Genomic DNA, 14,763 nt, shown 5'->3' with positions numbered 1-14,763 from the left:
TAGCAAAGTCCGATACCAACGTAGTTATGATGTTTCTGTATCTCGAACTTTGAGGATGTTCTGCTACTCTGACTAATGCACTTATACAACTGATGTTGCCAACTCTTCTCCATTACCAGATTTCGTATATTCCATAAATAATCTTTTTTGTATTTCATTTCTATAATTCTAATGCATCAAATTTCAAATAGCGAAAGAAATGCATAAGCACAAGGGCACTCAAAGAAAAATTCAAACAAGAAATCATCCAATTTTTTAGTTCCAAAAGGTAGGCAAGTTTATTGAACAAAGCAAATGCCATGTACAAAAATACTACTAACTCACTTACTCACTCATCAAGCATAGACCTAAACAGCTACTTTATTGCATTGTTCTTATTATTAGCTAATATTACTACCATGACGGCAAAATCCATGGTAAAACCTATAAGCAGGCGATGTAGCGGTCGCTTCTCCTCGCGAAAGAGAGCATCTTAGATCAAATCAAATTATTATCCTCGTCCAGCGAACAAAAATCATACTGTAAATTGAATGAAAATTAGAGCTCTATCTGCTGTGCATCAGTCAGATATTCTAATCTCTACTCCCAGCAACTCTTTCACTTGTTCGTATGTCACAAACGCAATGGCTATTGATGGGACAACCTGAATAGAGACGGAAAGTGTGCATCAGGCAAAGCAAGCAACTCACTATTACTAAGTTACATTTGTCTAAGAATTGAATATTGCCATTATACAGAAGGAAAAAACACACAAATCGTATCAGTGGACCGTGGTGGTGGTCGCATCGTGAAGGTAACTGGCTGTGACACTTGCTTCCCACAATGGGAGCACTGAGCACCAATACCATGCAGGATGCAGCACTAAGAGATTCTTTCTCTCTGTCCCTTAAGTCTTGTAATAACAATTGTGACTAGAAAAGTACTAACAACCATACCAAATTAAAGTGAAAAATTGAACCAAAAGCTCTATCTTATTCAGGTGATTAAAAGAAATATCAGAAAAACATAAAAAAGTAAAAAAGTAGACTGACCTTCACTGAATTGGGGACCAATCCTTTGTATAATGCTCGGAAGCCCTCATGTCTAACAGTTTTCCTGAAAGCATCGACCATGCCACTATATTCGAGGGGAGCCTTACTTCTCCCATCACCAGTGACAATTGAAGCAGCATTATTCCACCCCACCATCTGCATTCTACGGCGAATGACATCAAGAGGGTAAGCAACAGTTTGTCCAACTGTGCCTGCTGCTGCCCCACATGCAAGCCTTGTAACTACACCCAATTCATTGTCTTCAACAAGACCAAATGGCTTAGATTTAATCAAGTAATCTTTGAGAGATTCATAAACAGCAAAGTTGAGGCCAACGTATGGTACCTGCAAAGAAGTTGCCAAACCAACAATGTCAGAAAGGGGACCCGGACCAATCATGTATTCTCATCACGATAATATTGCCTAGAGCCCATTAGCTAAATCATTTCAAAGAATTGTTAATCCTATACATACGTATGAAATTTTAAAAAAAATAAAAGCAGTTAAGAAGATTTGGTTTGCGCGGAATAACCAATCCTCTGGAGAAATTAATAGATCTTGCAATTCAAGCTAGAGCTTGTAAATATAACTTAATATATACGAAAGTAGTTGAGCAAGAAACAAGGATTCAAGTAACTTCGTAATTCTATCACTTGATTAATACAAAATTAGTTGAGCTAGAAACAAAGATTCAAGTAGATTTGCAATTCAATCACTTTATTAATACGAAACTAGTTCAGCTAGAAACAAGGATTATAGGAAATTAGTAATTCTTTCAGGTATATCAAATATCAATGCCCTTTAGAAACTGGGGAATTTACTTCTTAAGACAGAGTTGGTTGACTTAATTCAACTGTATCATTTGCAAGAAAAAAATTAAAGAAATTATCACCAGTCTATTACTGTAAGTCCTAAAGTATCTAGCATATGAGAACTTACAACTCCAATGACAGATGGAAGCCAGCCCTTATACAGAGCACGGAAGCCTTCCTCTCGAAGCACGGTTGATAAAGCATGAACCATTCCTCTATACTGATAAGGAGACTTGTCTGTCTGCAGAAGAGGATAACAAACAGATACATGAATATTAGTACAAGAAATAGCTTCCCCAAAGAAACCTCATTGGAAAAAAGACCTGCATTACCTGTACAGTAAGTCTGCCTCGAACCATGTCCATCGGGTATGTAGCAGACATAGCAATTATCCCAGCACATGCTCCCGCTCCCAGACGTAATAAAGGAGTCAGTTCAGCGTCCTCTGTAAAACCAAGATAAAGAACACAGCCATATTTAGCAAGTAGCCAAGTAGCAACTCATATATCCCTGAAGTTTCAAGTTGCATGGAAAACGGTGGTTTACATAGTAACAGGCACTGCTTTCACAACTCAACTTCTTAGAATGAAATTAAACTGGAACTATATGACCCAAGTATAACCTATATGTTGGCAGACAACACATGGCTGGTGATAATAGATAAAAAAACCGAGTATATTTTTAGATCATTCTGATAATTAGTTTCTTGCTTACAATTTTATTGCACTAATAATTAAACCCTAAACCCAAAAATGAGATCCGGCATATCAATATCCAAGAAATAGCGAAAAATACAGTAATATACTGATACTAAAACTTCGAAATATTCCACGTGCATGATAAGTTGATAACAAAAACATACCGTTCCCAGGTTGCTGCCGGTACAAATGCAATATACCCCTATTCCAACATAAAATACGAAGTCAGTCCATGCAAGTATGGTGGCCAGTGTATCAATTAATGAGTAATAGCTATGAAATGCACCAATGAAGCATTGTCCATGCTCATAATAATGGGCTAGAAATTAAGCCAGGCTATTCTTTTATATAAAGCAGTGGCATAGTCTGAGTTTCATGGTTATGTCACTCAATATCTTTTGAAAAGACCAGTCTAATAGTGCAAGATATCCAAGGAAAATAAAGGCTGCAGCATCCTGTCATCACATAAACACAATTGGAGATGCAAAACACCAATAGTAGGACATACTTGGATGCTTGCTCATAGCTAAAGAACTTCACGGCCGAGTTCGGGACAATACGAGCACAATTTGCGCCATTTCCCTTAAACAGTCCTCGAAGACCCTCAGTTCTCCATATATACTTCAAACCTTGAACAGTACCAGAATATTTTATGCTATGCGGATTTTGAACCTGTCAAAGAACATTAGTTTTCCAGGATACATTAGCTCAATGATGGATAATTCCATGCATATGAATTCGAGACAGTCAATAGTCGCAGAGGCAAAAAAACAAAGGAAAAAGTAAAAATAGCCTCAAAGAAACCAAACATAATTCACTACATATGATCAAAAGAACATGTCTTTTGAGAAAGGTTATTGTTTAAAGTATCAAAATTTCAATGGAATGAGATAAAAGAATGCTGCTTAGTTCAAGATGGCTAACCTGGAGCAAAATTTTCAATCGCTCCAATGGAGCTACAGCAGTCCGAGACCTGTGACAATCAAGCAGCAGAGCACAAATCAATCAAACCAAAGTCAACTTTCACCACAAATTAGCAGCTAGCACTTCACATCAGACATTGTTTGCAAACTAACAGAGTAAATTGCTCATGAATACACATACATATTCGGCTGCTCTGTGTCTCACAATGATGAATAAAAAAGGGAACATAGAATATGAAAATTCGGATAACCTATCGACGAATAAACAAAACGTAAAAAAGATCAGAAACTTACACTCCTCCTGCGACGCCTCCGGCGACGAGAGATTTGCAAATGCTGTAGACTTGGTACTTAGAAGGCTTGATGTCTGCCTTAGCAAGCTTCGCCTCCTCAGCCAGATTTACGATCTTCGACACCGCCGAGTCGTTCGTTTTCACATCTTCAGACGCCATTAAATCAACTAATCCGCGAAATGAATCGATCCAAAATTATAAATAAGAAAGTGAAATTACCACCAACAAAAACCCTAGGTTTACGAAGATCAAATCGACGCAAACATTCTACTCGCTACCGTCTCTTGCCCGCGTAGGACGGTGGTGGTGGTGGTGGCGGGAAGCGAGAGAGTGAGAGAATGAATGGGAGAGAGAGGCGGAACAAAGAGAGTGAGCGAGTGAATGACGGCTATTTGGACATCACCGGAATTTAACGGAATCTTGAGATCAGAGAATCTCGTATCTCGCTTTAACTCGTTGTACATTGTGCTTAAACCATAATACGTTCGTGTTTTTCTTTTTTATAATAATTTCCCCTTTTTCCGGTATACACAACGAACTTCTTCGTATTAATTTTAACTACGTTTAAATTAAATTAAATTAAATTAAATTAAATTAAATTAAATTAAATTAAATTAAATTAAATTAAATTAAATTAAATTAAATTAAATTAAATTAAATTAAATTAAATTAAATTAAATTAAATTAATGTATACTCTCCGATTCAAATGCGGTTTCTTTTTGTATAATCTTCTCAAGTAGGGTTTGATCTCGTCTTTTTTTATTCTTTTCTCCCATTACGAGCAAATCTATTAAAATACTTATTTTGATAATGTACATATATTGCGTATAAGAAGTCCTTCACAAATTAATTAGTGTGCGTGGCATGATACAAAAATTTTAATCAAAATGAGTAGATACCAACTGTGTGAGAACACCAAAATGTCATTTCGTTTGTTATATCTACCAAAATAATATAGTATATGAACATGGTTATTTTATTAAACTCAATACTTCATCATTTTTTGTGTGCACATATAACTCAGTAGCATAATTAATGTATTACTAATAATAAGTGTTTTGACATTTTTTATTGGTGGGTAGGTGGAATGAGATAATGATAGGGTCTCTTTAACACATTTGGTTTTCAATCAACATAGGATGTACTACCAATTTGGAAGAAGTATTGTAAAAGATTCGAAAACGCAATTAATAATAATAATAATATGTTAGAAAGTTTGGTGATTATAATATACTTGATTTCATGAAATTCAGTGTCTCAATTTTTATCACATTCCTCGTCCACAAAATGATGACTTACGTTTACATTTTAGGACATCCATTATTTGAGGACTCATTTTTTAGTAAAAGAGAATTATTTCACTAAATCATTATATTTATATTTTATTATAAAATTAATAAAATATATATTCCCCCTTCCTAAGATAATTGAATTGTATCTTTTAATTGTCCAAAGGTAGTTGAGTCATACTTTCTTTATTCCACAAGAATATATACACTTTTTAATTTTGAAAACTCATTTATCTTCAATAAGATAGTGATTCATTCTCCAATAATAATATTTTAATTATTTTTTATTTAAATCCCTCTTACTTTATCAATTATATATTAAAATTTGTTTGCAACCCAAATTATATATTAAAATTTGTTTGCAACCCAAAGTGCACATTTTTGTGATTAAGAAGGAGTACAATTTTTTGACAAAAAAAATATTCTCTTACTCTATATTTTCTATCATACTTTACTACTAACTACTTCGTGTTGTAACATATGATAGTGATTAGTGACTATTAATACTGTTTATTTTATCAATAATTGTCTCTTAAGTACATAGTCTTCGTGCATTTTTTATTCTAAAAGGGATTGTTGACTATTTAGAGAAATTAAAAACAAAAGGATTAAAATATTGATTAATTAATCGGTATGACTCAATGGAGACTCCACAACCAAATCGGGATTGGATCCCTGCAGTGGGGCAATCCACAGCACCCCATGCGGTGCATTAAACGCACACAATTACAGTACTCATTAAACAACAGCCAATTTGTTGGCAAAATTGCTTTTAATTCATTTACTACATTTTTAATTGTTATAGTAATAACAGTATATGTTCAATTTCTAAATGACTTCAAATCAAGATGATACTAAAAATTAAATGCGCATTACTTAATACTACTACTAATCATGAAAAAGTAGTCCTACAAAAATGTTAATTAACAACATAAATATCATGTAGTGTGAAATATAACCAAAATATTGAATTTATAAATAAAAAAGCATATTAGTTAATATTTTGTATTTCTTAATATACTTGTATCTATTTTGTTAATTATATCTACAGAAATGTGAGTAGTACTATTATTAATACTATAACAATTAAAAGTTTAGTAAATGAATTAAAAGTAATTTTGCCAACAAATTGGCCGTCGTTTAATGAGTAATTGTGTGCGTTTCATGCCGCATGGGGTGCTGTGGATTGCCCCACTGCAGGGGATTATTAGGAAGGTTTTAAACGGAGTAGTATTTTTTTATATTTTACTTTGGGCTAAATTTTAATGGCCTTTGAATTTGGATTGATTTTTTATTGGGTTAGTTGATTTTAATTATGTAATTCTATTTATTCGTTAAGTCGGGTTTATGGTAAATTTTATTGGACTTGTTATTTACGATTCAATTGTTTGTTTTATTTTATTATGATTATATAATTTAAATTTTAAATATGAAAATTTAATAGAAATGATTAATAAAAAAAACTGAAATTTTGCGGCTGAATGTCAACTGTGATTCAATATGAGATACTGACATGATAGATAAATTACATAGTTCAGGATGGATATTGCAAGAATAATTATAAAATAATTAATTTTCATTGAGAAAAACATCGTAAGAAGATTTTTAAGGGAATACTTACAATACAGATCAGTTTATACAAAAGTATCATTACGGCACATTTAATCGAATAACTTTCGGAATGTTTGTGTCTTTTGAACTAATTTGTGTTCCACCCATTTTTTTTAACTATTCAATTTCTTTACTAAAACAAACTAAAATATGCAATTTCATTATTTCTTGATTTTGGTTATTATTTTGACAAAAAACATTATCATCTCTTATATTTTAATCTAATATCCTCTCTCTTACTTTATTTCATATCTTATTTACTCTCTCCACTTTAATCTTTAGTGCATCAATTTTTTAAATCATATGCCCAAAAGAAATGTCTCTATTATGTTGTGACGGAGAAAATATGTTTTAGTGAGGTTATTTTTGTCCATTTGCAACTTTCACATAAATGTAAACATTTGTACCAAATAAAGAGTCAAAATAACAGTTTTTTATTATATTTCACACCAAATACAAACTTATGTTATTTAATTCACTCAAAACTAAATAATCTAACTCAACGAGGCCTTATATTCTCATGGAATCTAGAAATTTGCCCTGGAGTCTCCTAGAGAAGAAGCCATTAACATACTCCTTCATTGATATAGTCTTAAATATTGGCTTCTGATTACCCAAGAGAGCTGGAGATGGGCCCACATTTGCTTCAAAATTAGGGTTGAAAAACATTCCTATTGAAATTCTCTCTTTCTCTGAATTAACTGTTGCCCTATGCTCAATGCTCTTGTACAATCCATTGCTCAACACCTGCAAATCATAAATGAGGTTTATCAATGAACCAAGTAAATAAGATTGAAATGAAAAAAAATATGTTCCAATGATTAATTAAGGTATCTTACCGAATTAGTCCATAAAATTTTTTGACCAGAATTGTAAATTCTTAATCAATGTGGTATGAATGAGTCGAAGTCAATAATTTAATATTGTATCGTTCTACTTCTCAAATAAAATGTAATAGGAGATATAGCACTAAAAGTAGTATGTGATAAATCAAAATACATTACTACTAAATAAAATTTCAAATCAAATTAAGATTGTGTTTAATTTTGGTATATGGTCAACCTCAATTATTATGTGGTTCATGTGAGTGCCACTAATCATCAATACTTACATATTGGGATCACCTATATTTGCATGAGAATTGGTGATTCCAAATCATAATGGCAAAATAATTATGAGGGTCTTTTATTTATTCATTCTACAATATATATATAGGCAATATTACTATATTTTTAGCAAAAAGAACGCTATATATGTATTCTTTTTTAAATTGTGTCGTATTCTTTTTTAAAGTGTCCCAATTAAATTGAGTCATTTCTCTTAATCTTAATTTTGACAATAAAAGGATTACTCTTATTTTATTTACTCTTCAACTTTAATGTCACAGTGCAAGCTCTCTTATCCCTCCTATTAAATCCGAGTTTGGTAACAAAAATGGGATATTTGTTAGTATTGATCATGAAATAATGAAAGTTGATGGAGTATTTTATGTTATGCCTAAAGTAGTGGAAATGAGATGAGAAGCATTGACCTCAACAATGTCACCCAAATTGACGACCAAAGCCTCATTCAAGAACTTGAGGGGCATCCAAATTCCAGCTTTTTTGATTTGAAGACCTTGGACGCCGTTGACTTGGAGGAGGATGGTGACGGCGCTTCCGTCCGAGTGCGGCATCAGCCCGATAACCTTGTCCGGCTCCGGGCACGGCGGGTAGTAGTTCATCCTCACCGATTGCATCCCATCCTCGAACATCTCTTCCATCTCTTTCACATCCATCTTCAGAGCTTCCGCAATCAATCCCAGAAGCCATTTCGCCACCTTTTGTAGCTCCGATATGAACCCCTCTAGGCTCTCCCTAAATAAATTTTAGTATAAGAAATATTCAATTAAAAAAGATTCAGTGGTTCGCACATACTGATATACTGACTGACCTAAGAGAGTGGGGGAGCTCGGGGAAGAGATGAGGCTTCCTCCGGCGGATGGGATTGGTGATCATGTAAAAGCGATCGCCCCATTCCCCCTTGTGATCGCCGATCAAATTCTGGCCATAACCCTCGAATTCTCCTGCCCTAATTTTGATAATGCAACCTCTCCTTCAATGCCAACGAGTAGAACTCATGAATTTCTCGCCTCAGCGCCGAACCATCCACCCCGTGATTCACCAGCTGCAACCAATAAGATTAGTATTTCTTAAATTTATGTTATAAATTTTTTTAAATAATAAAATTACTAGAACCTGGAAAATACCCCATTCTTTGCATGCGGAATGGAATTTTTCGAGTTCGGAACCGGAGGAGGAGAAGAAGTTCTTCATGTCGATGATCGGAACGGAGAATTCTGATGGGAATGCGGCTTCTTGATCGATTACGTATTTATGTGCGATTTCTTGGATTTTGGTTTTGATGAGTTCCTGGACGCTGATATGCTCAGAATCTGCCATGTTTATGAATGATGAATAAGATGCAATAGAAATGTGTGTGTGTTTTTTATGTTTTGTCGAGATATATTTATAGTCATAGATGTGTGTGAGAGGGACATGTGAATGCATTTACTAAAATCTTAGAGAATATATGCACTGGTTGTGCTTTGATGTAAATTGGAATTTCAAAAATGTTACAATTAATTTGTGTTTATCCCGAATCTTATATTAAACACTATGAGATTGGAGATATGAATGGTATGATTACGATCCAAGCCACTCGCATAAATCAGTGTTTAGTGGAAAATTACAAATTTACAAGTACTTACTAAATTCAAATGTGGCAAATATCTTTAATTGATGCAGTTTCGACAGTTGACGTTGACAAGGCCGAAAACACGGCAAAAATGATCTATGTAAGAATGACTTGAATTGTAACTAAACCGCGAATAGACGTTAACGAGGCTGAAAACACGCAAAAAATGTTCCATGTCAAAATGACTTGAAATTCGCACGGTGCAAATTTCAAGTCATTGTTGTAACTAAACCGCGAATCAAAGTCTTTGCTACAGAATATTTTGGGGTATTTTTGGTGTCACCAACATGTACTGCTGAAATCGCATCAGTGATCAATAGTTTTCATTTTTGCACGTGGATTTTAAATCATGATAATGATGGTTGGGCGAATTTTTGATGGTAGTAAATGCAGGTAAAAGAAAATATAGATCACGACACAAGGAATTACGTGGTTCGATTTACTGAGGTAAATCTACATCCACGGGAAGAAAGGAGGGCAAGATTGTATTGCTTGATCTGGTTTACAGCTTACAAATACAGACTTGCTATATGATATTTGATGTCTAGAGAGCTTTCTCTTTTTCTCCCCTAGTCTATCTGATCTAAGTTCTATTTATACATTGAACTAAGATCGTGGCTTGCATCACCACTAACTAGGTCGTGGCTTACATCATCACTAATTAGGTCGTGGCTTACATCATCACTAATTAGATCGTGGATGTCGTGGAGGTCATGAGATCCTGCATGGGTCCACCACTAAATAGATCGTGTAGTGGAGGTCGTGGAGGTTCTGCATGAGTCCACTATCTCCCAGTTCGGTCGAACACTGAGACCGAACTGCTGAACTATTGCCGAGCAGCTTTTGCCGATCTGAGAGTAGAGCTTGATTGGTCGGCTTTTACCGAGCTGTAGGCTGGGGCCGAACTCTTTGGTAATGCCGAACTGATACTCTTCCTTGGGCTTTGGGTTGATGGGCCGTCACTGCTATTGGGCTTGTTTAGTACGTACCCCATCACTACCCCCCCCGAAAAGCGAAGTGAATCACTTCGGCGAAGCGAGTCACTTCGGCATTCTGGATAAAGGTACGGGAGAGGCTGACGTTAGGGGACGTGCCTTGCGCGTGACTGCATTAAATGCGACAGTAAAATCCGGCCGTTGAATCCTGAAAAGGTGGGATTCGAAACGGTGCGATGATTTTGAAATCTTCTCCGAATCTGATAAATACGTCCTTTCTTCATCAGTTGAACACTTTTGCTATTGCTTCTTCTGCATTCTCTCTCTTTTGCGTAAAAATTTCCTTCCGCTTTCAAGAATTTCTTCAGAATTTCTTCAGACTTTCAAAGAGTAAGAACCATGTCTTCTTCTTCTTCTTCTGAGTCAGGTAGCGGTAGGAAAGGGGGGTAAGGGGTCTTCTAGCCGGAAAGAATCCGGGGAGAAGACCGTAGAGTATTTTCACAGCATCTTGAGTAAGGATACTGTGATATCCTTACACGAAAAATATTTTTTTCCTGGGGGGAAGGTTGCGATTCCCGACGACCTTCATAGGGCTGACTCGCCGTCGGAGGGTTACGCCACCGTTTATGAAGCCGGCTTGGAATGCGGGCTTCGTTTCCCTCTTCCCCCTGCCTTTGTAGAGCTGCTAGATTTTTTTCAACTCCCTTTAGGTCAGGTGACTCCGAACTCTTGGAGGCACTTATCGGCCTTTGCTGCCGAACTGCGTAGGCTAGATAAGGATCTGTCTCTGAGGGCAATCCTTAATTTCTTCCAGTTTAAGAGGAAGGGATCTTGGTTTTACTTGATCCCTTTACAGCCCTTTAGAGCCTTTTGTAAAACCAAATGGCCGAAATGGCAAAATCGCTTCTTTTTTTATAATAGGACTTCGGCTTCGGACTTTTCCTGGAGAGGGCCGAAGTCCGTTATTCCTCATCCTCGGGTAGAACCGTTGGACGAGCTCGAGGCCGAGCTCAATAAGATTCCCATGATTAGGAAGCAGTACTCGGAGTCTGAGCTCGTCAAGGGCGACTTCGTGTTCGACTCCTCGTCTTCGGACGAAGAGACTGAGGGTGAGGATTTCTTTTTTATGCATTACTGCCTTGACGACGAAAACTAACCTTGTTTTCTTGCTTTTTGGCAGTGAACTTGCTAAACAAGCTCGGTCGCAAATCCTCCGAATCTAAGGAACCGGAGAGGCCGAAAACCACCAGCTCGGCGTCTGATGCCGAGAAGAATCCGAAGAGGCAAAAGACCTCTTCGGATCCAAAGAAGCCGGAGTCGACTTCGGCAAGGGAGAAGGGGAGGATTCAGAAACCCCCAAGAGCGCCAGAGAAAGACGTGGTCTTGGCGCCTCCTTCGGAACTTATCTGTGAGCCCTTTTTATGGCCCACGGACTTCGCCGAGGTGAATTCTCTTCTTGATTTTCTGGTCTTGCTTTTTTCCTGTATTTTTTGTGGCCCCTCGGTTGACTTTTTCCTTTTTCCATTTTCAGAGGAACGATATGCTCTCCAAGCTCGTCGCCGTTGAACTCTCCAAAGCGTCCAACGATTATGCTGAGATGCAGAGGAAGTTGGCGGCTGCTCGTCACCAGGCCGAACAGGCTAAGGCAGACTTTGAGAAGGCCAGAGCTGCTAGGATCTCGGCCCAGGATGAAGCCCAGTTTGCCAAAAACCAGCTCGTCATCCAGCGAGAGCAGACGAAACGGAGGGATGCTGCCGCCGTGGTGGCCCAAGGGGAGGTTCTCCGTGCTTTCGCGGAGAAACTCTTTCTGAGCAATCAATTTTCGGCCTTTGTCGGTGATCTGCTGAAACTGATGACCGATAATGCCGAGCAGGGGCCCGAAGTCGTCCTGCCGCTGTACGGCCGAGAGATAGCAGCTCGTCTCCAGAGTCTGCCGCTCCTTGAGGAGCTTGCTTCGTCCTCGGTCCTGCTTTCTGCTGACCGAGTTCGTAGTTGCCGAGCTGACCGGGACGAGAATATGGAGGCTATCTTTGCCTCCTTAGGGCCAGTTTCACCCGCTCCAATTTTCCACGGAGAGGGTGAGACTGAGCAGCTTAATCAGCAGACCGGAGACAGGCAGGCCGAGCAAGAGGTGCTGCTGATCGGTGATGGGGGCACCGAGCAGGCTGGGGGGAGCAGGGAGGCCGAGGCTGAAGCTGAGGCAGACAAGGAGAAGGAAGCTGAACCTCACCGAGGAGCCGGAGACGAAGCTGGCGGAGTATGATTTCGTCTCCCTTCTCTTAGTTTAGTTTCTTCCTTCTTGTAAAATGGCCTTGAAGCCCTCCTTGTGTAAAAATTTTTTTTCTTATGAATGAAAAAATTCTTCTTTCTACACTTGTGTCTTCGTATAGCTTTTCGTACTCTCTTTTACTCCTGTTGTGGTTTACTACCTGCTCGGTAAAATGAAATGCCGAACTGACATAGCAGCTTTGTATTCTTAACTCTTAAGGAGCTGGAGGTACTTCACTGGAAGCGGCTGTACTCTTCCGCTTTAGACGAAGCTGAGAAAAAAGCCATAGCTGACCAGATGAAGAATGACGAACTCTTGGCTTGTTTGGTGAAGCTGGAGGCCGACAATAAGGACTTAGAGTCCGAAAAGAAAGATCTGGAGGCCGAGCTGAATACTGCCGTCGCTGAGAGGACTGCGTATGAGGATTTCATCTGCGGACGCGGGGGAATGAGCATATCTGAAGTTCAGAATCAAGTTGATGAACTGTGGGAGGAGCTTCATGTACTCCGGAGGAACAATGCGCTGGAGAGCTCGGCTTGCCAACAAGTTGTGAAATCATTGCGGCGCTGGGCTTCTCGGTACGACATCGTTCTTTCCCGGCGTCCTTCAATCGAGAGATTCCTTAGGCATTTCCCGCCAACAGATGCTCATACTCCAGCTCAAACCTCTGATCCACTTGCTCAAAATCCTACTCCAAATCAGCAACGAACTCAGGAGCAACCGGAAACGTCAAGACGAGAACGGACTCAGGAGCAACCGGAAACGTCAAGACAAGGACGGACTGAAGTTCGTAGAGGAGCTGTGATTATGAGTGAGCAAGATCAACAAATGCTTCGTGAAGAGACTCTTCGCCGCCGAGGTGCCAGAACTTCCCGGACTCAAGGAAGAGGCGGTAGGTCGATCAGAGCATCTCGTCGACCTGCTTATTCTTCAGCTGCCCGGAACGCCCGAACTCGGCTTCACGAGGATTTTTTGAATAGATGGCTCAACTTTAGCAACCATGGACAGTAGAATAGTCCTTTGTAATGGCGTAACGCCTTCTCGTAGGGCAGCAGAATTATATGCCGAACAAGTTTTAATAAATGAAATCTTCATTTCGCTTCTATCACTGCGTATTTACAGCTCAGCGAAAAAATTTCATCGTGCTCGTCCTCGGTCTTATGAAGTAAACTTCTTTGACCGGACTCGTCCTCGGTCTTATGAAGTAAGCTTCTTTGACCGGACTTGGTCCTCGGTCTTATGAAATAAACTTCTTTGACCGGACTCGTCTTTGGTCTTATGAAGTAAACTTCTTTGACCGGACTTGGTCCTCGGTCTTATGAAATAAACTTCTTTGACCGGACTCGGTCCTCGGTCTTATGAAATAAACTTCTTTGACCGGACTCGTCTTTGGTCTTATGAAGTAAATTTCTTTGACCGGACTAAGCTTGTGTCCTAATTTGGCGAGTTTTATCGCTCGGATCGGACTTTCCCTTGTCCTAATTTGGGGATCGGACTTTCCCTTGTCCTAATTCGGCGAGTTTTATCGCGTGGATCGGACTTTCCCTTGTCCTAATTCGGCGAGTTTTATCGCGTGGATCGGACTTTCCCTTGTCCTAATTCGGCGAGTTTTATCGCGTGGATCGGACTTTCCCTTTGTTGCAGTTCGTTTCAGACGAACTGCTTGTTTCTTAAGCTGAATTGTGGTCTTGTATCCTCCTTAGAAGCTTGGACTCACAATCGTTGGCTTATATATGTTCTAAAAAGGGGATCAGCCTTCGAAGAACAAGATACCTCAGTAACATTTGTAAGAGACGACACGCACATAGACAGACAAAACGCACATAGACAAACAAAACGCACATAGACAAACAAAACGCACATAGACAAACATGAAAAACAAGTAAAAAACAAAGAAAGCACATACCCCTAGGACCGAACTAGACACAAGACTGACTGACCGGACTGTCTCTTACAAATGGAACTTCTTGAGGTTGGAAATGTACCATGTTCGGGGTACTTGTTCTCCTGACATGTGAGTCAATTTATAAGACCCTTTGCCGAGGACTTCTGACACCCGATATGGACCTTCCCATGTGGGTTCGAGTTTGCCCAGCTTTTCTGCTCGGCTTACTTCGTTGTTTCTCAAGACGAGATCTCCCACTTGAAATTGCAGCTTTTTCACC

General features: G+C 38.6%; 1 protein-coding gene and 1 pseudogene across 1 annotated transcript; both read right to left on the bottom strand.

The window, feature by feature from the left end:
- Positions 1-230: 230 nt before the first annotated feature.
- LOC121808579 (mitochondrial adenine nucleotide transporter ADNT1-like) lies at positions 231-4,154 on the bottom strand. The gene is made up of 8 exons (XM_042209136.1): positions 3,759-4,154; positions 3,466-3,514; positions 3,050-3,213; positions 2,706-2,743; positions 2,176-2,288; positions 1,971-2,084; positions 1,032-1,376; positions 231-643 (listed from the first exon to the last, which is right to left on the bottom strand). Exons 1-8 carry the CDS (start codon positions 3,914-3,916, stop codon positions 560-562), a joined length of 1,065 nt encoding a protein of 354 aa, XP_042065070.1. The 5' UTR covers positions 3,917-4,154; the 3' UTR covers positions 231-559.
- A 3,014-nt stretch (positions 4,155-7,168) lies between these two features.
- LOC121807884 lies at positions 7,169-9,099 on the bottom strand (annotated as a pseudogene).
- Between the last annotated feature and the right edge of the window lie 5,664 nt (positions 9,100-14,763).

This window comes from Salvia splendens, chromosome 6, assembly GCF_004379255.2.
Source record: "Salvia splendens isolate huo1 chromosome 6, SspV2, whole genome shotgun sequence".
In the NCBI taxonomy this organism is placed as follows: domain Eukaryota; kingdom Viridiplantae; phylum Streptophyta; class Magnoliopsida; order Lamiales; family Lamiaceae; genus Salvia; species Salvia splendens.
This window is presented reverse-complemented; position numbering and strand designations above follow the sequence as displayed.

Bases quoted from the DNA above. Each gene is read 5' to 3' on its own strand.
- LOC121808579 (XM_042209136.1), bottom strand. From the start codon at position 3,916: ATGGCGTCTGAAGATGTGAAAACGAACGACTCGGCGGTGTCGAAGATC. The intron at 2,744-3,049 runs GTATGTCCTACT...ATGTTGGAATAG, and splicing joins AGCTATGAGCAAGCATCCAA to GGGTATATTGCATTTGTACC. The intron at 2,085-2,175 runs GTAATGCAGGTC...CCTCTTCTGCAG, and splicing joins GAGGCAGACTTACTGTACAG to ACAGACAAGTCTCCTTATCA.